At 45.2% G+C, this 23508-nt stretch overlaps 1 protein-coding gene across 2 annotated transcripts in view; it reads right to left on the reverse strand.

Annotated features, from left to right (window-relative positions):
* Positions 1–23508, reverse strand: part of LOC106651621 (protein roadkill) — a 62455-nt gene that overhangs the window by 22999 nt on the left and 15948 nt on the right. The window contains exon 2 of one of the 2 annotated variants that reach the window (XM_014370214.2): positions 3920–3993. The exons of the other annotated variant lie outside the window; for it this stretch is intronic. Coding sequence (XP_014225700.1) covers positions 3920–3936 — 17 coding nt within the window. The 5' untranslated portion in view covers positions 3937–3993. The remainder of the gene's footprint in view (positions 1–3919; positions 3994–23508) is intronic. 2 annotated transcript variants of the gene reach the window in all.

Consider the following 23508-nt stretch of genomic DNA (forward strand, 5'->3'; position numbering starts at 1 on the left):
AGCAGCAGCAGCAGCAGCTTATAATATACCTATATAAATAACGAAATGTCGAGAGTTCAGAGGCGAGGTCAGGTCAACGGGGGACGCGCCGGCCGCTGTTGCCTCGGTCGATATCCGTATATATATATATGCATGCAAGCGGGCGCGCGTGTAGGTATAAAGCAGCTTGCATACGCGCGGTTATACTGCACGTACAACGATGTATATAGATGTAGGAGGCCGCGGCGAGCTTGAGAGAGAGAGAGAGAGCTGCGTGTGCTCGTCTCTATCATATCTATTATACAGAGATGCAGCTATATATCTGCCAGCACGCGCTTAGTCCAAGTCCTTCTCCGAGCGAGTCAACGCAGCAAGGGCGAGAGAGAAAATTTCACGAGAGCTATTTTCTCGCGAGACTCGCCTTGAGAGACGCGCTCGCGCTGATTTTCACTCGCCGCCGCGCATCGGGAAACTCCGACTTGGTACGTATTTATCGCGCGCCAATTGCCGAGCTTTGATTTATATTTTCTAATTTCTATCGCATCTACGTACGTATAATATATATGCTGCAGCGAGCTGTAAACTCGCTTAAATACGAGGAGTAGCGCGAGTAAACTTTTTGGCACGACTGTAGGCGCTGATGCTCTCTGCGGAGCTTAAGGAGTGTGGAACGAGGTTCTGACGCCCGCACGCGACGTCGAGTCGCGATTCGAAGACACAAGACAGCGGCAAAGTTTGTGCGTGTAAAGTACGCCAACGCGCGCGAGACTCTTCGCAGTTGCGCCTAGCTGTCGGCAAGATAACTTTCGAGCAAATAACTAGTTGTAGATTCATCGCGAAAATTGTCGTTGTCATTAGCGGGCCGTTTCACTCGAGAGCTCGCGAGCTTCGTGAGCAGCGATCTCGGCGTCCTTTCGATCTATATATCAAGATAATCAACGACGCGTAGGATATATTTGCTGACTCGATGTATAGAGACCTCTGCCGTATATACACACAATGGAGTCAAACTTGAGATATGGACGATTCGCTCGGTTTACATGTGTGCTATATGCGAGTGTGAATAAATGTATGTACGTGTGTACGCGAGTGCAGTATATGCGCTCATCTCGAGAGCGAGCCTCAACTCGGTCAAGGCATATCGCAAAAAGCGAGAGGCTACGAGAGCACCGAAGCGCGTGTGTAGAGCTAGGCTTCTACTAGCTCGGCTTCAATCCGACTCGAAGAAGAAGAAGAAACTCGAGGCGAGCTCGGCACAGCGACTTTTCACGCGCTCGACGCCGACGACGATGGATAATAATTGTTTTGCTCCGAATAAAGAGCTCCCAATAACGCCAATGAATTCGTCTTTCGACGTAGTAGGATGGCGTCGGTAAGCCCGACGAAGCAGCAGGCATTTAGCAAATAGGGCCCAGCCCTGTACAAAATACCACTCGTTCTTATAATATCTCCCTCATGCGGCATCGATATTCTCGTGTGCCAAGGCAACTTTTGTAACTCGACAAAGCCCAGCTAGTGCAGTACTTTGGCTCTCTCTCTTTCACTCTGTCTCAGTCTGTCTGCCGTACGTATATAAGCTTACGCTCGCATATATAGCCCTGCGTTTATATAGGGGCACGTATACGCGCAGTGGTAGGTAGTAGTAGCTAGCAGGCAGAGGCGTACGGCAAGTTTCAGAGTCACATCAGGGACGCACGAAAGGATCGATCGGGTCTGGCGCTGCCGAGTGCCATCGCGTCCCCTACGGGTTTGGCCGCGCGCGCGTCACACAGCCTGCCATGTACTGTAGTATAGGTAGAGAGAGCCGTATACGTAGCTTTTCTGCCTCTCTCTCTCTCGCACATAGCGAACGGGGAGCAGTATATACACGAACAGCAACAGCGCACACACATACACACACACCCGACGACGAGCTTCACAACCCGCCCAAGCTCGAGGGCACGTAATATCCAAGATTTTCGCGATTTCGACTCGTGCGCGAATTTCAACGGAGCACAAATCGTTAATCGCCGTCGCCGCTTTAATTGGACAGCGGAAAAAAAAGGAAATGAAAAATTAGGCAGCCACGAGAGAGCCGGGGTACGTATACGAGTAAAGTTCGTGCATGTATAAATTCGTGTGTACCGTCGACGCTCGGCTCGGAACAATCGAAGCGGAAAAAGGAATCGCATCGAATGAAACGACTCAACACAGCCAAGTGGCATCGGGGTTAAGAGCGTACACGTATAGTTAAGCTCGCACAAACCTTTCTGGCCTCCCTCTTTTTTCGCGCTTCGCCAAGCTCTCTCTCTCGATCACACGTATTGGACACACGCTTTAGCTTATATTATGCGGCTCAGCCGTATGCTCGTTTGCCATTTTCTCAGAAAATCTTATGGCTTTTTCAACCCAATAATAAAGCTCGAAGCACGAAACAAAGAAAGGTTACAAAAATATACATAATATATATTATACAAAAGTATCAGTATGACTGAGACTCGAGGTTATCGGCGAGTAAAGAGCTTCAAGAGGCGTACGACGCGCGCCTTCGGTCACAAAATCGACGCGCACAAGCGTCGTTGTTTATTATTTTTTTTTTACTCTCGAGTGTCGAGGCATGTTGATAAAACGTCGATATAAGCACGTATATGCTCGCAGCTCGAATGAGCTTCGTGCTGCAAAGACAACACACGATACGCATAAGCTCTACGGCGAGGTATGTGCGAAAACTCGGCGCGGGAGCATCATCTGCTTTGCAGCCACGTCTAGATTAATGCTTGATTAATCACGTGAACAGAGAGTACTCGAGAGCAATAGCTAATGTCAAGCTCGACGCAATAAAGCTAGCAAGGTCAGGGAGAAAATCCATTGCTAATGCTTGTAGAGCTGAGCACACTATCTTCCTGAGTGTGTGCGCGTGTGTAAGTTTATGCCTCTAGCAGCAATACACGCACACGAATAAAAAGATGATAGATCTGAGGATCGCCTGCAGTAGGTATCTCTCCAGATGGGAATGGAAATATGACGAAAAATCATATTGATCTAAGTCACCTTACATTTTTAGATTAAAGATATGATTATGGAATAACTTGGTAAATCAAAGGTATCATGGATAAACTGGGCTTCATCTCACGGCCTTTACAGGATACGTCTAGGATAACAAGAAGAAAAATGACTCGAACACAATTCTCTGATAAATACGTCTCGATTCATCGACTAAAAAAATCTAACTTTACCCTCTGATCGTTAAGTAGACTTCATTTTGTTTTATTTTCGCTTCCTTTAGAGCTAGGGTAAAAGTTCACACAGCTGTTAAGTGAGTGCGGCACTAACTATCGCCTAAGTAAAGCGGAAGAGCATCGATAAGCTATTTTCTTCGCGACAACGAATCGAGTGCTCCTCTTTGCAGGAAAAAAGAAGCGCTCGTGAATCATCGGCCGCTATGATAATTGATTGTTCGTTTTATGTAACTTAAGCGCGAGGACACGCCTAAGGCGAACGCGCGTGTCTGCCGTTTTTTTTTGTTTTATTAAAACGCGTCGGACGCTCGGGCGGAGAAGGTCGAGCGAAGGTAGACGATAACCCGTAATCGATATGAATATTTGAAAGATATATACTCGTGGAAAAATTAAGGGGAGTCGAAGTTTGCTCCTTTTCGTAGACATGCAACGACAACGGCAAAACTTAAAACTTAAATACATGTTTCGAAACGTGTTTCGTAAATTTAATTCATAGAAATAAACATTCGAGCGCGGAAATTTGCTCCGTACGCAGATATCCTATTTGTGATTTATCGAGCGGTGCAGCACACGCGCGCGCGCCAGTTATAACGAGCACCCGAGTCCTCGGCTTTTATTCGATCCGGCTATCGGTGAGCTGAAATATTATTAAATTGCATAATTTCGCGTTTGAAATAAAGCCTATTGTTGTTATTATTGTGTGTAGCGGCCGTAATACTCACTCGAAAACATGACTCATTTACGAAAGAATGTTCACGTATGGAAGCAGCGATCGACGCAGTGGAAGCGGCAACATCTGCAAAAAATCAAGTAAGCGAAGGACGTTTATTCAAAATTGCCCAATCGATCAACAATTTTTTTTTCTTCGCACACAACATATTATTATTCGATTGTACTCTTCTGTGCATGCATGTGCTTGAGGTTTCGTGTCTGTGTGTGTGTGTGTATGTGCGAGCAAGTGTTGTGGGTACAGGCCGAAGTTTGCAGCGTGAGCAAGTTGAATTTAGCTCGCGAACGAGCGTTGGCAAATTTCTCCAATAAATTTAACGGTCTAAATGGGAAAGTGTACAGCGCCATGAGCGAAAGGGATTTTCACTTTGCGCGCGGGATGTTGTATATACCATGCACTGCACATATAACATGCATATAGTAAGCCATATGGTAAAAGCTAGAAAAATTGACGAGAATTTTTAAAAGGCCGAATCTGCCATCGCGCCAGGAAAACTGAAATACACATACACATGTACTCGTATACCTACACGCATGGGGAAAGTATCGGGCACATAACAGCGAGCTTTCATGTATGAATCGGCTTCAATCGGCTACGATCGATAGATAGCGATAAACGCATTTAATTTAGATCGATCGAACTTGTCCTAGATTAAGCTTTATTATTTTTTTTTCTTATACTCACTCGATGCATATACACATATTTCTAGAAATATATGTTCTGTATCGTTGTTATACTCGCAACGTTTTAAGAACAAGGTCCTCGGGTCACATTTTCGCACAAAAGACATTGTTGCCGCCGACGATACGTATGCTGATAATTCACGTGCACGTAACACAGGCCGCGCGCGTCGTGCCCCCGACTAATGTACGGCACGCAACAACGATTCTCTAGGCCTTACGTAAAGTTTTGGAAAAAAATTGTAACTTTTTGCCGTGCAAAAAAGAAATTTTGGAGCGAAGAAGCGCGTCCGTTCGAGTCGACAAAGGACGCTGCGAGGCAGAGCCGGAGCTCCGCTACATCGGGGAGAGGTTGAAAGGAGCCAAAAGAAGAGAAAAAAAATAGAGAGAGAGAGAGAGAGAGAAAGAGAGAAGAAGGGAGCATACGTATGTACGAGTGTGTGTGTGAGCGAGTGTCTATATGTGTATGTGTGCTGTATGAAAAGGAGTTTATAAGCGAGCGATTTGGACAGGGACGGCCCTGAGCCACTTGCGAGCTGCGCGACAGTAGGTCAGCTCTCTTCACCTCACTTTGCCTCGTTTTTCGAGTCTTCGTCATTACTACACACATATAACAGAGATCGTGTTCCGTGTTATTATATTCTCATTTCGACGCGCGGTATTGCGATATTTTTAGGCCAATTGATTACGCATAGAGGAAGAAAAAGAGAGCTGCGAATTGGCGCACAGTCGTAAGGCGACGAATATATGAAAAAACAAACGGAACGTCGAGTCGACGCGTCCTCCCTGAAGCAGCAGCAACACACGAGAGCGCAGCTTACATATACGCGAGTTTGCTCGAGCCGCTGCTGCTGATGCTGCTGGAATTGAAAAAACATTTTTTCCGTCAAACAAGGCCAGGCGCATAACTCGACTTTGCGCCGCGCGGCTGCATACACGTGCCGAGTTTCGAACTGCAGCAAGGAGGCTCGCTCGCTACATACACACCGCGATCGAGGAAAATTCGCGTTTGACACATGCTCGCTGCCGCTACAAGGTACAATACTTTGCGTCTATACGCCTCTATGCGTGCACCTACTATGCGCCTCTCTGTGAGTATACCGGAAAGGTGAGAAACATAGCATCATCGTCGTCGTGTCAGACCTTGTTTCAATTTCGAGGTCAGTAACGCGAGTCATCTTCGTGCATGCACACAACACAGACACACACACATACAAACACAAACACAATCATACACGTGCTCGAACGTCGTCTATACAAATCTATATATAAAATCCTTATTCTACTTCCCATGCGCTCATGCACTGCTGCTACTGAATTGCCGCGCTGCTGCTGCTGCTGCTGCTATTCGCTGTAACATTTTTAACTTTGCGCGCAAAATTTAAATAACCTTCGGAAGCTATGCTCTGCGCGCGTGTGTCGTTACGGCACGCGAGCCGATACCTATATAATCCGTTGTGCACTTGCAATAATCGCGAGCCGCGCACGCCTCGAAACGTACTTGCATTGAAAAAGAAAGTTTTTTTTTTATTGTTCGAGTATTTTTTCGTCGCGAATCGACGCGATAAAACAAGACAAAGAAGCCCCTAAAGTATTACATAGAGAAAGTGCGTTTCGGGTCGAAGGAAAATAAAGAAAGATGGCATATAAGAAAGTACCGTAGCGGAGGAGGAAGTGAAACGAGAACAGGGCCAATAGCATATTTAGGGAGTGAATGTATATGCACAGACGTATACACGTCGTGCTGCACAAGCGCGGCGTATACAGTCGTATATTTGCGCCGCGCGCGCACGTACGTGTATTATGATCCGCAGAGAGCATAGGCCGCTCGTCGTCGTCGAGAGCTGCGGCGTTTTTTCTCGAGCTCCCTTTGAGAAAAAAATTAGATCTCGAGACAACCTCATTTTCATTATATAGACGAATAATACGCTGATTCGTCGAGTAGACGCGCCAACAACGGCTTTAAGGACGCGGCGAAACTCTGCCGACTCGAGCTGCGCGCGATGGGTTGGACGCTGAAATTACAGAGAGACACACACGCACGCGGCCAGCCAGACAATAATGGATCGCGTGCAATATGTCCTTCGGGCGACATAACCCACACTTATTATTATTACACCGACACGCCGCCACGCGCGGGGATAGATGCATTAGCCATTCGGCCGTGTAACATAAAACATTATTGTTTTTTCTCCGTTTTATGCGTCGCCGCAATCGTCGTCGTCGTCGTCTTCGTTGTTACACATTTACGATCGATCAAAGCCAGTCGGCACTGCATTGATTAGCGGGGGAAGATATAATAATACATAAAGCGTGACTTTCTCCGTCGCGGGCCGCCATCACCCTGCCTAATCTTTTTTTCCGGCGCGCGACATCGCGAAAAAGGGAAAATCACGGGCAGATATATTCGCGAGGCTTTTATCAAATTAATGTGTCTAAATATCTATACCAAAGAGAAAAGATCACTTTCTAAATTGAGTTGGCGCGCGCGCGAGTATGCACAAGAGAGTTAGGGAGAGCAGCCGGAGTGAGGTCGACCTTGGAGAATTAGAAACTAATTCCTGCGTGCGCAGTGCAGTGTTTCTGTTCTTCAAATGCGCGCCTTTATTTTTTTTCGTCGTCTGTGCACTTCTCATCGATAGACAAAAATCGATGATGGCTTCGCGCGCTCGTGTACTGGTACACATCTATATACATGCACACGTATGCCTTGTGCTAAAGTGAGAGCGATAAAAGAGGTCATAGTGAGAGCTCGTGCAGAGCGCGTACAGCAGTCTGACCCCGTGTCACTCGCGTTATAACGTGTATATACGTACTATGCTCCTCCGTTTTCTTTCTCCTCGTTTTCTTATCAAGGTTTTTTTTCTTCTTTTTTAGCCTGAGCTTTATTAGGGCTGCTGCTGCTACTTTGCCTCTAGACTTTTATCGTTTTAACCTCGATGATGGGATTACAACTAGGTCGGGCACGATTTCTTCTTCTTCTCCTCTCCTCCTTGTTTTTTTCCTTTTTTTTTGTTCAAATACTTCGTTTCTAAATATTTTTTTAGTCCAATGTATACGCTCGGCCGTAATAGCCTCCTCCTGGCCTGGCTCGGCTGATGGCGAAAAAAAGGGAGGGGAAGAGAAGCAAAATTAACGAAAAATATTTCGAGGATGGGCAGCTATACACGTTGTGATGGAGCTCGAGCGTCTCCCCGCGTGACGTCTAGTCGTTGTCGTGGCTTCGTCGAGCTGGCTCCGAGGTAGGTACACACATATACACACACACACATTTGGGCATCGTGGGTGGCAGATGAAAAAAAGGATGATGCTCCCGCCTCACGCACATATACAACTTACGTATACCTATACTCCGAGCACCAACACCAAGAAGAACACGCAAACTGGCGCTTACTTCTCTCTCCGTCTCCGTTTCTTTATTCGCCTCCTGCCATAAAGCCTTTGCACGGGCACGTAAGAATAAACTCGCCTTTTTATCCTGCCTCGAATTCAAAGTAAGGTTTCTTTTTCTGGTGTGCGAGTTCGCAATCAATGTATAAAAATCTGTCTATTAATAGCACAAAGAACGAGACTTTGATATATTTAGAAGATTTGAATCATTCCGAACGAAAATAATTCAAGTAACAATAAAATTAATTTCCAATTATGAATAGTATCTTGATTAAGCTAGACTAATAAAATTTTATATCAACTTACGGTTAGATATAATTCTAAATCAATATATATTTAATAATTATTCCGATAAAAATACATTAAATTATAACTAAAAACTAATTTGATTTTGTTATCATATTTATTTTATGCAGTATTTTACGAAAGTTCAAAAACACTTCCAATCGTTTATTTGCAACTGTGCTGTGTTTTATAAATGGTCAATTGTCGATTCGATTTTTTCACGAGTTAATATTGAAACGAGTTTATTTTATTGCTATACAGAATCACGATTTTCCCGTAAAATTATGTTCATGAGAATCATTTCTGCTTATGCAGGCAAGTCATAGTTTTTTTTATAAGCTGTAAGCTATGATAAAAAGATAAGAGAGTCAGCTTTACGCGAAAAGTTTTTAAAAAGCTAACGCAGGTTTAATGCATCGTTCGATTCATAAATTTCAAGCTCCGAAAAAGAGCGTAAAAAATAACACGACGAACGATCAAGTAATCTGCAAAGCACGCAGAAATGGAAAAAAAAGTACAATCACAAGCAGTAAGTCGCTATAGGCATGAATGCGAAGAAGCCAAGCTAAGGACGCGCTCGAGAAAATAAAATCACCTACAGGTCGTTTATCGGATTTGCTCTTTGTCGCGCCCAAGAAAAATATCGCTCAATGAGTGTGTATTCGAGTCGATTCAACATAGAAATGAAACATACATACCCGACAAGTATGTCGATTTGTAAGCCCTAGAAAAAAAATAAGTCATGTCAATACGCAAAGATTCACTATAGGTAAGTCTGACTTTTTTCGTCGTCTTTAATATCTGCTCATGACAAGAGACGGCGAACTAAAATTCGAAGACTTTCCGCGTATTTAGAGCTAACATACAGAATATTCAATCGATATGTTGGGTGAAAAGAGAAGCAATAGCTCATATCGCACATAACATAATATATTACCATGTCTTTGTTCGATAGTATCGTGATATTTGGATGAAGTAACTCCGAAATAAGCTTACAGTACAGGTAGACCTATATTTGGAGAAGCTTACATCGAAAGGGTGACATTCAGCCAGTAATTTCAGCTATTATTTACATCCTTGTATCAGAATTGAGGCAGATCGAATTCAAATTGGATCGATCCCCTCCGAATTCAAATTGGATTATTCACGTCGCTCAAACGTGTAATCGGTCCAAATCAATGAATTTCTTACGAAAAACCTTGCGAGAGTCTGGGTTAAAAAAAAAAGAGTAAATAAAAAAAAAGGTACATCTCACGTCGCGTCGAGGGAGCTCGCAATCGGGAGGGCAAGGGCATCGCTCGAACAAGATCACAAAAGACGCGGATGAAAAACGGCGCAGACAAGGTTTTTGTGAGTGCCGCTGCGCTGCGGATGGAGAATATAAGGTATATTAGGATAGCTGGATTTACAATCCAGCTTTGGGCCAAGGACGTCGCATTGTTCGCTCATATTATATATAGCAGTGTGGAGCTCGACGCACGTGTGTAGCGCGATAGCCAAGGGTAATCCATGCCGCCCTGTACGTGGACCGACGCGACCCTGCCCGCCTTATGGCACTTTTTATTTAGATGCTTGGAGCCAGATTTGAACGTCGGAAGACATAAAATATTTCCTGCGTAGTACTTTGTAGGAGCGATCACAAGCGAGCGATGATGATCTTTGTCACGGGCTGAAAGCGCGAATTATATTTTTCCTTTCAAATTCTCTTTCGTCTAACGCACCCGTCCTTATCGAGAGTTACGGGGGGGTCTTTGACGAGACCGTGTGGAACACGTAACAGCCGGGTCGTGTGTCCATTATGTATACACTCGAACCCTTGATTCGTCATCATCCCCCTCGCGTCACGCACTTATTCGGGCAATTTTTCAGTATTCCGTGCTGGAGAGGATTAAGCCGATCGTTGATCATTATTTGCTGGCCGATTGATTATTTCTTTCAATTTCGAATTAAGCGCGTCTGTGCCTCTTGTACTTGTCCGTGCGTGAGCCAAGCTCGAATCGAGTGCATATCCTGCAGCTAATAATCCGAATGTATTCGAGCGCCTCGCGAGATCGATGCTGTACGCGCCTCGTTACGTAAACTTCGTTATGCATATATCTCATCCGCGCCGCGACAATACTTTTACAACGAAATATGAACTTTCTCCTCTCGACAGGGGGACAAGGAGAGATTTCAGCCGTGTGACTTTGCCTTTCCATTCCGCGCGCAAATGCTCATTAATACATAGGCTATTTATTATCGTATCACCCACGTTGCACACACGGCTCGGGCTGCTTTTCATGTTGCATACGGCTCAAAACCACAATAGCTCGAGTGTGTGCATACAGAGAGAACCAAGCGCATATACTATAATGCAACCAGCGCACAAATTACGCCAAAACGAGAGATATTTCACACTCGGGACGCTGCGGATATCTGCTGCGCCACAGAGAGAGAGAGAGAGAGAGAGAGAGAGAGAGAGAGAGAGAGAGATCTCCCTTCTATGTAACGCTCGATGTATTATATATAGTGCACGTTGCATCTCCTACACTGCACACAAGAGGACAAGAGACTAGCGTGTTGCAGATTGCGACTGCAGTGAAAGTTTTTTCTTCCTCTTTTATTTAGATCTCTCTCTCTTCTTTTCTCGGGCAAGTTGAAAGTCTCAGATATTGTAGAAACAATATTAAGTAAATAAATACGTGGCCATTTAGGCATGATATTCGTTCTTTTTCAAAGCTCGCTAATACAAGAGTACTTCTATAAACGACGGAATTGTGGGCGTTTTGCGTGCCGTAGTCTGACTTTGATAGGTCTATGCGTGCTGAAAATTTGTGGCTCATTTTTTTCTCTAAATTCGCTGCTCTGAAAGGATGAAAAACTGGAAATTATTTCGGCTCTAGGCTGTATTAAATGACCCTCTTGGCTCGACATCAAGTAATCTTTAGTCAAATAATTCGTCATAGAAAACTGCGATATTATACTCGCAAGCATCCTGCGACTATCGTCGGAGCCCCTACGAGTTGGAAAAAAAATAAACGAAATAAAAACAATTTGTTCATGACGACCAGTCAGTGCAGATTTCGTTCCGAGTATATACAAGGCATGCTTCGCTTGCGAAGACGAGGAAGTTTACTTGGTTAGATCGAGCGAGCGAGCGAACGAACGAGCCCCCGTAGGTACACGTCTTCACCGGCGGCGAAATTCTATATTGGTCTTCCGCATTATGAGCTACTGCTGCTATACTGCCTCGTTGTGCCCATGTTTGCGCGTGGGTCGATCCGTGCAAGGGTCGAAAACTTTCACCCAGTCCGAGAGAAGCCCCCTTTTCTTTGTCTGTCGATCCATCTTTCTCCTCTTCTGCGCGCGATATGTACGTGCTGCTGTACTGGGCGCTGCGGATGGAGGTCATCGTACTGGTTTTTCGGGCCAGGCGATAAGGACGTACCGAAGCAATATCTGCAGCCCCAATTATTTTTCGTCAATAAAATATCAAAAAGTCGCAGTTTACCACACGCTAAAAGCGACTCGACGAAGTATCGAAGCCGCCGCCGCGCGACGCGTGGTCGTGTGTCGCAGCCAAGTGAAATCTCGCGCGCGAGCTCACTCGGCAATTTCTATATAAATGCGCAACGAAACGCTTTCGCAAACCTGTCCCTATACACACTGTACTGCGCTCTTGCACAGTCAGGCTCCGCATATGCTATATTGAGTTTATACAGGCCCACTATATATAGGTACGTGCACCGGGTCGCGCAAATATTATCCGCAGCAGCGGCAGTCTACGTCTCTTGCTAAGCGCAACTTTACGTCATCGCACGTGCATGTTTATCCTCGGCTCGCGCCGTATAACGCTGCAATGTTTCTTTTGGCTACTGTTTGGACTTTTCCCCGCTGCTGCTGCTGTACTGCTGCTGCTGTATATGTGCATTTGTATTGAGAAAAACGGAGTACGGAAAACTTCCGCGTTATGTGACATGCAGCACAGCACAGCACAGCGCAACACACACACACACACACACACACATGTCTCTCGTTCGCTCTCGCGAGTGCAGAGCAAATTTCTCTTTTTGTTTCTTTCTCTTCCTGCACCAAGTCTGCAGACACAAAAGAATAAAAGCCGAACTCATATTAGCGCGAGCTCGCGACGCAGCAAAATACTATATATATACAGAAAAGAACACGAGAGAGTGGCGAATTACATAAGCACGAGCGAGAGATGGAGAGCTCTCCGCGCAAACTTTCTCGAGCGCGCGAATTGAGAAACGTTTCTATCTGCGGCTCGCTTGTATACACGCGAGTCGGCGTTAGAGCCAGGATAAATTTTCGTTTACTCAGGCTGCTGCAGGAAGTATTAATTCGCGACGACCACACATTCGCCCCGCCGAGCCGGCTACATAATGAGTCGACGCGCGCGACCAAACCGTTGCCAAAAATCTAAGCATGTGAAATTTCACTCGTCTAACGGTGCAAACTATTTGCTGCTCTTTCGACCGGCCAATTTCACGGATCAACGTTCTAGTAAAAATTTCGATTTCTCTTTTACATTTTTGCTTCTTCGCGCGCGCGCGACGCTACTGTCAAACATTTGCCCCGAATTATCGCCGACTTTGGGGACGTATCCGTTTCGAGTGATTTAGCGCGATCATCGAGCGCGCGATGAGCTACAATGGAAGTATAGCAGAGAAAGAGAGAAGGAAACCCGAGATAAGGTTATAGAAATTGCAGATCGTAAAAGTGAAATTAGTTTGCCGCGATTTGGCCACTTTGGCAGCAGACACACATATACACGGTAAAGTGAAAGCCTTGACTTGTGTTCGTGCGTATTTCATATATACTTACTTAAACGTGCGGCATTTAAAACAACGTGGTGTCCCTACGGATATTCAGTCCGCTGGCGATTCACAAAAGAGTTTGACCAGCAGCAGCTACTGAGTCGACTTTCATGCGCGAATTGCGAAATAAATTGAATGAATCTTCGTTTGAGCTTGGGAGAAGATAACACAAGGCAGCTTTTTATTTTTCTTTCTTTTTTTGCAATTTCTTCAATTGCGACTGACCTGATTAATAACGAATGTGATTCAGCTGCCTAAACGCGAGGCCGCGCAGAGTCTATCCCATTCTCGAGAAAATAATTTCTCCGTATCTGAAGCGAGGGAGAAACGGCGAAAGTTACGGCAGAGAGAAAATTACATATATACGTTGATCAATTATTTTGCAAAATTTCCCATATTTATATTACAAATTGTGCGATGTGTATATGCACTGCTCGAGATTATCTCTTTCTCCCGCCTGGCAGTAGTGCAACACAACAATAGGCATGCTGCTCCAGCTATAGCGAGTTTTGCGAAAACTCAATTTCATCGCGTCTGCACACAAGCGTCGAACTGCTAAGGGAAATTGGTTTCACCCGATGAAGTCGTAAAAATACGCTGAACGCACTTACGCAACGCCGCAGCAGTGCAAACAGAAAAGGCTTTAAAATAAGTTATATTAGAAAATCATTCGGCAGTGAGTTTTAGGCGTGAAAGTTTTCGGCCACTCGTAATGAACACACGTACCCTCGACATAAATGTGCAACCGAATGCGGTCTCTCTGGCTCCTTCTCTCTTTCTCTATCTCTCTTTCTCACTCTCGAAAGGATCAACATTGCAATATTTTTACGCAACGGTTAAGGCAGGCGCGCGCGCGAGTGGCATTTCGCGTGATTCGTCGCCTTGTTATATACAGAAAAGCATAACCTACATTATTTAATTGAGCCCCCTCCTGTGGCTGCGCCAGTGCACCAGGCAAAATGTCAGGTCCCCGCGTGAGACGCGCGTTAAGCAATGCAATTATATATCCGCGGCTGCATGTGACATTTTCAACCCAACCGAATGGTTTTGAATACAAATATAATAAATATCTCAATCGCTCGACTCGCAAAAATAAACGGGCCCGCTCGCCGCGGCACAAATTGATTGAATCATTAGGCAATTACAGAGCGAGCCGCGCACATAGACGTCAATCAAAGCTCGGTATACAGATCGGAGAGCGCATGAAGCTATCAAAGTCCCTGTATAAAGGCTAATGGCAGCCCGAGGCGTTCGTAGCGCGATCTTTTTCTCAACTGCAGCAGACGCGTCGCATGAATCGAGCTGCAGCTAGCCGCGAGTTCGTGTGTCATCGAACGACGACGACGACGACGAAATATATCCAAGTGACGGGAAAATCGAATCGACTGTTCCCTGCAGCAGGTCGCGCTCGTGCTCCATGCGCTTGCACAAGTTTGTATAATGGCTCGAGTCTCGGCAGAACTCGACGCAGCGCACATTGCTATACGACCGCTATATAATAGACGACGAGTAGAGAGGAGGAATGCACGCGTGGCACGTGTGTGCCTATGCTACATCTAATACGCCGCGGTGGAGAAATAAATCGCGCCGTGGCACGATTATTATAACAGCTAAGAAATAGAATAATGATGTCTTTAGCGATCGAGACTTTAATTTGCAAAATCTAAAGAGTAGAGAGAGAGAGAGAGAGAAAGATAGAAAACACGTTAGCCATGTACGTAATAGACATGCGTATGTGTGAGAGTGTGTGTGGCATGTGTTGGTAGATCGCAATAGAATGGGTGCGGTCCCGATCACAGAGTCGACGCGACCTCGAATGCACATCAAGACCCGTCGATACACGTTTGTACATACACACACACACACTCGACTCTCGATTGGTTTAAATTAAACAGGCCAATCTCGCGTCGCGCACTTTTGTATTGGACAGGCTCGAAATTTATGCTTTATGCGAATTCGCATCTTAAAAAGCTCGAGGCTTTCGTCGAGGCTCGATTTTTCCAAACGTCTCGTGCGCGAGCAAACGCGTGCCGAAACGGCAGCTGTTGCGGAGGCCAGACTTTTCGCGAAATTTAAATTACAATTTATATAATAGAAAACACTTTCAAAAATCTCGGCGAGCTCGGGGGGAGCTCAGGCCGCCGAGACTCTTTCCAGCATATATACAAGCCGATAATTGCGGTCGAGGCCCGAGTACTTTTATTTACATGTGTACCGCGCGCACACATATATACGTACAAATATACACACACACGCGTGCATTAACATACGTTCACTTTTGCCGCAGTCGAAGAACACGAATCATTGGGAGATTGTGTGCGAGAGCACTCCCTTTTTATTGGCGATCAGATTTTCACCCAACGAACTCGATAGATTCTTTGCAACGAGAAAACTGCGCGAGTTTCAAATTCTTCGATCGATCTCTTTCTCTCTCTTTCTTTCTTTCGTTCTCTCTCTCTCTCTCTCTCTCCAATATTATCGTTACCGCATGGAACGAATACCCAATGTATATGCATATAGAAATTTGCAGCGCGCGAAGCTATATACACGTGAAAAGTTCGAAAGTTAGTACCTCGCGCGCCGTTGGATCGCGGCACTCGAGGCTGGAAAGTGTCGCGAGAAAGAGAGAAGCAAAAAACCATTTGAATGGACTTTTACGCGCCGCCGTATATACTGAGATATATATATATTTTTATTGCTCCAGCTGCAAGCAGCAACGAGTTTAAAATGATTAACGAGTGCTTCGCGTGGAGACAATATAACGCGAGGACGCCCGTTGAAACAATCTAATTTTTCCTGTTTTATACGAGACTGACTGAATATGCAGTTGTGCTACGAAACAACAGCTAGGGTTGCAACGAGCACATAACGAGTACTTTCCAAATCTGACCTAAACTCGCTCGACGCGACTAACGTCCCACGCGCTCGATTTCTTGCAACTCTTCAGAGTACTTTGCTGTATCATGCTTTACTCTCTGTTCAAAAGTGTGAAACGTTTATTTACATAATTATCGAATTAATGTCAAGAAAAAAGACAAAATTGAGCATCATTCGAATGTAATAAGGAGCAGTTTTACAAGCTCGACAATCGCGTTATAATTGGAAAAAGTAAAAATTCTTCGTGTACGACATTTGAGATTTTTTTGCTCGGTTTGCAGCTCGAAGCGGCGACTCGACAGTTGACTCGCGGAGCGTAGGTTGTTGTCGAACAAGATCTCGACGCTTACCAGGCGCATTTCATAACGCGACATTTTGCTTCATTGGCACACTTGAACGAAAGACACAGCTCGAGAGACCACAAAGCGCGAAACACGAGTGCATTTGCATTATTGCACTTTTGTCTCTATAGCGAACGCGAATGTTAATTCTAGCCAGGTGCCATAAAAATAAATTCAAACGAGATAAAGAAAGACCGAAAGCTTTCAGAGTATAGCAGTCGATCGCGGTACAACATCGAGCTGGTATATGTATTCTTGATGACAAAAGTATATATAAATTACGAGGCCTTGTCCCGATGATAATCCTCGACGATGCCTTTAATAACATTCCATTTGCTCGATGATGACGCTCCGCGCTTCGCCGCTCGATCATCATTTATGTAAACTTTTGATGTCCCATTTGAGCATGTAGCTGAACAATAATAAAAGCATAAACATACTCGCGCGCGCGTGTATAATCCCCTCGGTTTGCTACGAATCAAGGATTAATGCGATCTCGTGTATATGGAAAAGATAAGCGAGGATACAGGAGAGCTTAGGAGCAAGATCGATGTTTAATATTTTATATATGCGCGCGTGCGTGCGAAGAGAGAATCTGGTGTCGCGGATAATGTAGCGCGCGAACGCGTTTTCTGCGCGCGTCACCAGCCAGCGAAAATACGAGGGTTTAATGGAAAAGAAACAAAAAAGACAGAAGCGGTATTTTGTTTCAGCGAGTGTGTGTGTGTGTAAACGATAAATTCAGCCTTCTGTCTTTTGTTCTGGGGCGAAATATTTGCATGTTATTTCCGGCGTGCGTGTCCAGGAGAGAACGAGAGAGATACGAAGAAAAGGAGAGGGGGCAAATGTATTGTTGTCATTGTTTGGATAAATAAGTGGAGCATAAAAGTGATATTGGTGCAGCGTGCGAGAAAATATCTTATATAGCTGTACAGCATTTACGAAGCAGAAAATAATGCCAGACTCTATATAGCGACTTATAAGCACTTGGATTATTTTTGCTTTTTTCGAGCTTTTCACGCGCGTATATATAAATGTTAATGCGAACTTGTATGTATGAGGCAAGTATAGTTATATTCAGCAACAGGTGACATTTAAATGTGTTAAAAGTATAAATCGAGCGATCGTTCAGCACAAAGCAAATAACTTTACACGAGCTTTTTTTAAGAAGTTTATTCAACGACTCATTTGTTTTTTATTTTTACGATTTATTGAGATGTCACAGGCGTTCTCTTTTTCACTCGGATAAAGCCCAATTAAATCGAAAGAAAATCTTCGCAGGCGCAAGCAAGGAAAATCTGTCAACTAGATTCCGCGACGACTTCTTGATAAGAAAATAAGATAAAATACACAAGTAGTTTGTGCATGCAGATTTCTATAATTTTTCTTTATAAGCATGTGTGCGCGTCGAAGAGAAAATATGATTTAAACGGGTACACGCGACTTTCTGCCGAGAGTCTCGATTTCAGCAGCAAAAAAGATAAATCTGCTGCATAAACTTTTCACTCGCCCGTACATAGTTTTCTATGCCATAAAAAGATGCAGAGATTGCGAGAGATCAATCCGGCAGGACTCGGAGATTTTCGAGAGAAAAAAGAATGACCAAAAAGCAGCGGAATGGCATACAATTCGTCAGCGAGGGCAAAAAAATAAATATCGCGCTTCAACATCGATCGAGGAGAGTAGAAGAGAGCCGCGTTTTCCGCAGCGATCTCGGCGCGCGCGCGCACATACGAAGGGAAAGTGAACTCTCGCGAGGATCGTTGCGCGAGATTTTTTGCGCCGAGTCGTGAACAAGCCGCCAAGCCGATGAAGAGAGGAACAAGCGTAACAACAACGCCGCAGCGGTAGCAGCAGCAGCAGCGGTGGCGAGCGAGGAAATGTATTTATAAAAGAACTGCAGCAGAAGGATCAGGAGAGGAACACGAGAAAAAGACACAGGAATCAGCGGATGGAAAAGGGGGAGTATGCTGCACTCGCACAAATGTACTCTCGCGCGCGATGAATTAGTATATATACAAAGTGAGGCTGCCGCCGACGACGACGACGACGACGACGACGACGCCGTTGTTGCAGATATATATATATACACAAGTACTACATATAGCGAAGAGCTTGTTGCGCTACTTATATTCCCTTCCTCCGAGCCGAGCGCGGCGAAAAATGCGGTCGCAAGAGATCAAGTCGCTTCTTTGCTCGATGCTGCCCCGCCACTTCATCTTTCGCTCTCTGCCGGCACTACTTGGACACATTTCGATGCTTCGGATACCTCTTTTTTTCTAATAAAATACAATTCTTTAATTTTTGCGCCGATTGAAATCGAATACGTCGTGCTCGCGGAAAACCGATATTTTGACTTTGTTTCTCGTATAAATATAGGTTTCGGTTTCAGCAGTCTAGCTTCGGCGACACGAATAAATCCGTATGTCACAAAAACGAAAAGAAAATTAAAAAAAAAAAGTAAAAGAAAAAAAAACTTAACCCACTTCTGGCGTTCGCTAGCTCATCTTTCGCGCGACCTCTTATCAACGGTAATTTCGGACGTTTTGTTGAGGCAGCTCGTAAGCTGAAACGTCGTAAAAGAAAGGAGTTAAAAAAAAACTCGAGGGAGAAAAGAGTATTTGTCTCTCTTTAAGTAGATAAGGTCAAAAGCAGATGTGCATGCAATCGCGAACGTGTATACCTGTATATATATAAACGCGGACGATTTCACGAGGAGCTCGGGAAAAATAAGAGTATATATGAGTACGAGTGTATATAGTATATACGTATATACCAGGCCATATAATTGTGGCAACGAGCAGGCAACGATGTTATTTGCTGCCGTGGCTGCCGTTGCTGCCCCCAAAACCCTCATACTTGCCTCGCAACACTCCGCATCGCGAATGAGAGCTATCCTGATTTATATATATATACACTCGCGTACATATATACTCTCGCACGGCGCACTCTACAAAACACAAAACACGGCGCAGCAGAGAGATATCTACTCTTCGTGTTCCTCTTCTTCGTCTACTTCTTCCTTGGCGCCGAATTTCTCTAATTAAACTAGTTTAGCGCAGCGAGAAAGGGAGAGAACATAACGACTAGATCGGCTCGATGACGTAGATAACTCGATTTGTGCAGCCGCGGCGCATTTCGATGATGTGTCTGTGCACCCACCACACGCAAATGCAAATATAAATTTCGAAAGCTCGGCGGCGGCGTGTACGAGCGATTTTTGCGCGCTCTCTCTCGTCCCGCTGGAGTCCATCCCTTGGCTCTCTCGTCGGGACTTTCTCCCGAAAGTTCAGGCGTTTTGTAACTTTTCTTTTTATAACTTTCAAAAAAGCCCGCGGAGTACTCGAGTTAATCGGCGTCGACGGCGAGGATTTCGCACAGACGAGGACACAACTTTCCATGGATTGCGAAAAATCGAATAGACGCGCGATTTTGGATACGGCACACAGCTCGAAGAGCTTCAAGCTCAAGAAAATGTGGAGCGCGCGGGTCGAACGTATAATTTCTGCCAAATTTTGGCGCGTTCTCGATTTGCTCGGGCGTTCGATTTGACGAACGACTCGAGTTACACTCGACGTGGCAACAGGTCAATTAGCACACGCATCCGTTTGTGCCGTGCGCGTACATATATATGCAGATATATCGGACGGCTCACGAGCAGCAGCGAGTACTTAAAGGAGGTTGTGCGCGGCGTTGAAAAGTCCGATTTTTGGTGCGTATCGTGCTCGGCGCCTCCTCGTCTTTCTCTCTGACACCTCCTACGCACACGTGCATGGCGCGGCAGATCTGTGCAGTACCATTACTGAAAACTTGTAATGTGCAGTACGCGCGGCTGCGGCTGCGGCGGCAGCGGTGGCGGCATCGGCAGCGCAAACAAGTGGGTCGAGACACTCTATATTGTAAACTCGATATATAACTATATACACTTGGCTCTGTGTGTAGGATAAGGCTCTCCGCGCGCTGCTGCGCCTGGACAAGTCGAACGTATAGCAATGCTGCACAGCACACACACACACACATACTCTAAGCTACAAGTAGGTAAATAGCCTACCATTGACCCGTCACCTGCAATAGCGAGCGCGCGAGCTCGTTCTCGTTATATCGAGAGCACACACACACAGACGCACACTTACTTCTCTCTCGCCGCCGATGTATTAAATGCAGTTACGTAAAATATATATACGCGGGCACACGCGTTTCCACATATCGTTCCCCATTCGATGCGTCTTTTTGCTCTTATTCGAACGTCTCACATGTATAATAAGTATTATATGACGAAAAGCCGAGGCACTCGTGAATTGGCCCCACTGTTCCGGCCGAGCTATAAAGAACAAGCTGGAGCAGGGTTAAGGTCGCGAGGAAAAAATAACTTCTTGCCGATCTCCGAGTGATTGTACAAAAAAGCGGCTTTGTACGTAGCATGTCAAGTAGAATAGATATTTCAGCGCGCGTACTGCATATTATACAATACATAAGAACGAGTGGAGCACGCGAGGGAGAGAGAGAGAGAGAAGAAGAGAAAAAAGCAGCAGCGATTTAGGTAAAAAGCCATGTCTCAGTCATCTGTATGTGTGTGTGTGTGTGTACATGTAATATATACCGAGTCAAGTGCTCGGAGCTTGGAAACCAGGCCGCATAGTCTGCTGCTCTCCATCTTTCGGATAAGCTCCTTCGCTCACTCTCTTTCACTTCGAGAACGTTTATTTCGGATATATGTTGGCATTATATAGCGTACGTTCTATTCGCGTATCGATTTCACCCCGTCCGCGTGTGTCGCGTTTCTTTCTTTCGTTTTTACTCTTTCGCACTGGTTCGAAAACATTTCGCCGCCGCTGCCGCAGCAGTAGAGCCGCCAACGCTGTGACGAAATTTGGCGAATCGATCTATTTGCCCGCAGAAACACGTTGGTCGGCTTATTTCCTTGACATATCTTTCGCCGTGCGCACCTTAAGCCTATTAATAATCAGCCATACGTGCCGAAACAATCCGCGAGAGAGAGCCTATAAGTAATTATGCTGTTTCAAACGACTTCGTACGTATAACGCGCGCGCGAGCCACGGCTATAAAAATACACACGCGGCCTATGCTAAGCATATCTAAACATAGATTGCAACAACGCACGTAGTGGTTGATAATATATATTATAAACAGTGTCGCGTCATATTCTCTGCTATGTACGACTGTACGTGTGTGCGCGAGTGTGTGTGTGCATATATGCATACGTCTGTGGCTAGGTCAGGGCCGGACGATCGACCGATTAATCAGATTGACCGAGCGTCTGAACTCTCCTGCACGAGCAAGAAAAAAAAAGTAAGTACGCACGCGTGCACAGCCATGTGCTGCTGCTGCTGCTGTTGCTCGTGTGTGCCCGCGATGCGGCTCTCGCGATTATGTACTATTTAGCCTCGCGGCTCCGCACGAGTAATTGTTCCTTCCGCAGATTTCAGAGGCGCAAGAGAAGCTTCGAACGAGTGGAAAAACATGCTCCAATTGCATCGAGGAGCTTAGAAAGCATCGGCCGCGCGCGATCCGAGTTTGAATTACAAATGAAGTTTAAAAAATATGTTTTACGAGCGCGCTTCGTTTTACGCGCGAGGTGCATCATCGCGGACTCGAACGACACGTACATTTCGTGGCAATATTTAGTATAACGTCAACGTTTCTTCGTATAGCGCTGTTGCGAAATGAAAATCACAACGACGCATGAGCGACGACGATCGCGCACAGCAACGGAGGCGCGATGCATTAAAATACAGCTGCTCGACGACGAGACAACCACTGCTTAGCCGAGCATAATTTTGAGAAGAAGCAGAGAAGAAAATTCGACGCGCCCTAAACGACCGAAGGTATATTAATAGACTGTCGAACGACGTCGACGACGACGTCGCGCGTTAAGGCGTTGTTGTGCGGAGATTGTGTGCAAGGGGCTGCGAAAGGCGGCGGCAGCGTCATCCTCCCTATCGTTCGACTACACAGTCGATCGAGCTCGCACGACTCATTAAGGTCGAAGGGGCCATCGCGTGGAAATAAGCCCCGCGAATCTATCTGACAAGATAACGAGTATACAGCCCAGCCGCTGCGCGCGTGATGTCGATGCGTCGCGATCGTTTCATTGTTTTTAATCGTCACCTCCGCCGCCAAGCGCTCATGTAAATGAGATTATTATTATCGTCGCTTAGGATCGTGTATAGGTGTCTCTCTCTCTCTCTCTGTTTCTCTCGCGAAAGGTATGTAGGCGTCCTGCGCCGACGACGTCTTCGATAGCCTACACTGCGCAGAAAACACGTGCGGGTGAAAGAGAGCCTATGGCGCGGATTCTACGTGTGCACTGCTACACGTATAATGAGGAAGTGTCCGTAAACTGTTTCAGTAGAGTAGGTTACGATAGATAAGTCGCAGCTGCTACATGCGGCTCTTGCTCCGTTCCTATACATATATTACATACCTAAAACAGACACTCGCACAAATTTGAACGCATGTGTGTAGGTGCGATGGGCGATTGATAATGTTCGCATTGTTGCATTTTTTTTGTTCGCGTTTACAAGCGCGTCGACGAGCCGCACGTGAAAATCGATTTTATTCTGCGCGAAAAAATGCGATATCAAGCGAGCCACGCGCGCGATAACAATGACAGATATCAAATGCAGTATACATCGTGCATACATATATGTACGCGAGGTACTTTTTTCACTCTCTCGCGCTTCAAGAGTAATTTACAAAGAAAACCAGGTTAAAAAAACAAGCACTGCGAGTACGGGCACGTTTAACATACATACGCACATTGTGTGTATACTTTAAATCGTTAAATGCCCTGTATACAAGCTCGCCTTGATGTGTTTCAACAACGCGCGATGTATTGAAATTTTTCAGTTTCAAATAAACTCGACCATCGAAGGTCCAAAGAATATTTCTTCGAAATAATTGCGTAGCGTTTTATGTTTCATTGACACTTTGCTTCGGGTAAAAGCTCATTGATGACATACTCGATCGTTTCTAATGTTGGTTTTTAGTTATGTATAAAGTTTCGGTAGAATGCTTTTCGTTATTTTTGGCCTATATTTTACTAAAGCATGATCAACTACGAAATCGATTTAAGCGCTTAAATTCATCAATCTCACAAATTTTTCAATTTATTTTTCAACGATATTTCAAGTAGATTCACGATCTTCTATTTACTTCTCGTATATTTTCACG

Source organism: Trichogramma pretiosum, unplaced genomic scaffold, assembly GCF_000599845.2.
Source record: "Trichogramma pretiosum strain Unisexual culture from Peru unplaced genomic scaffold, Tpre_2.0 scaffold68, whole genome shotgun sequence".
Lineage (NCBI taxonomy): Eukaryota > Metazoa > Arthropoda > Insecta > Hymenoptera > Trichogrammatidae > Trichogramma > Trichogramma pretiosum.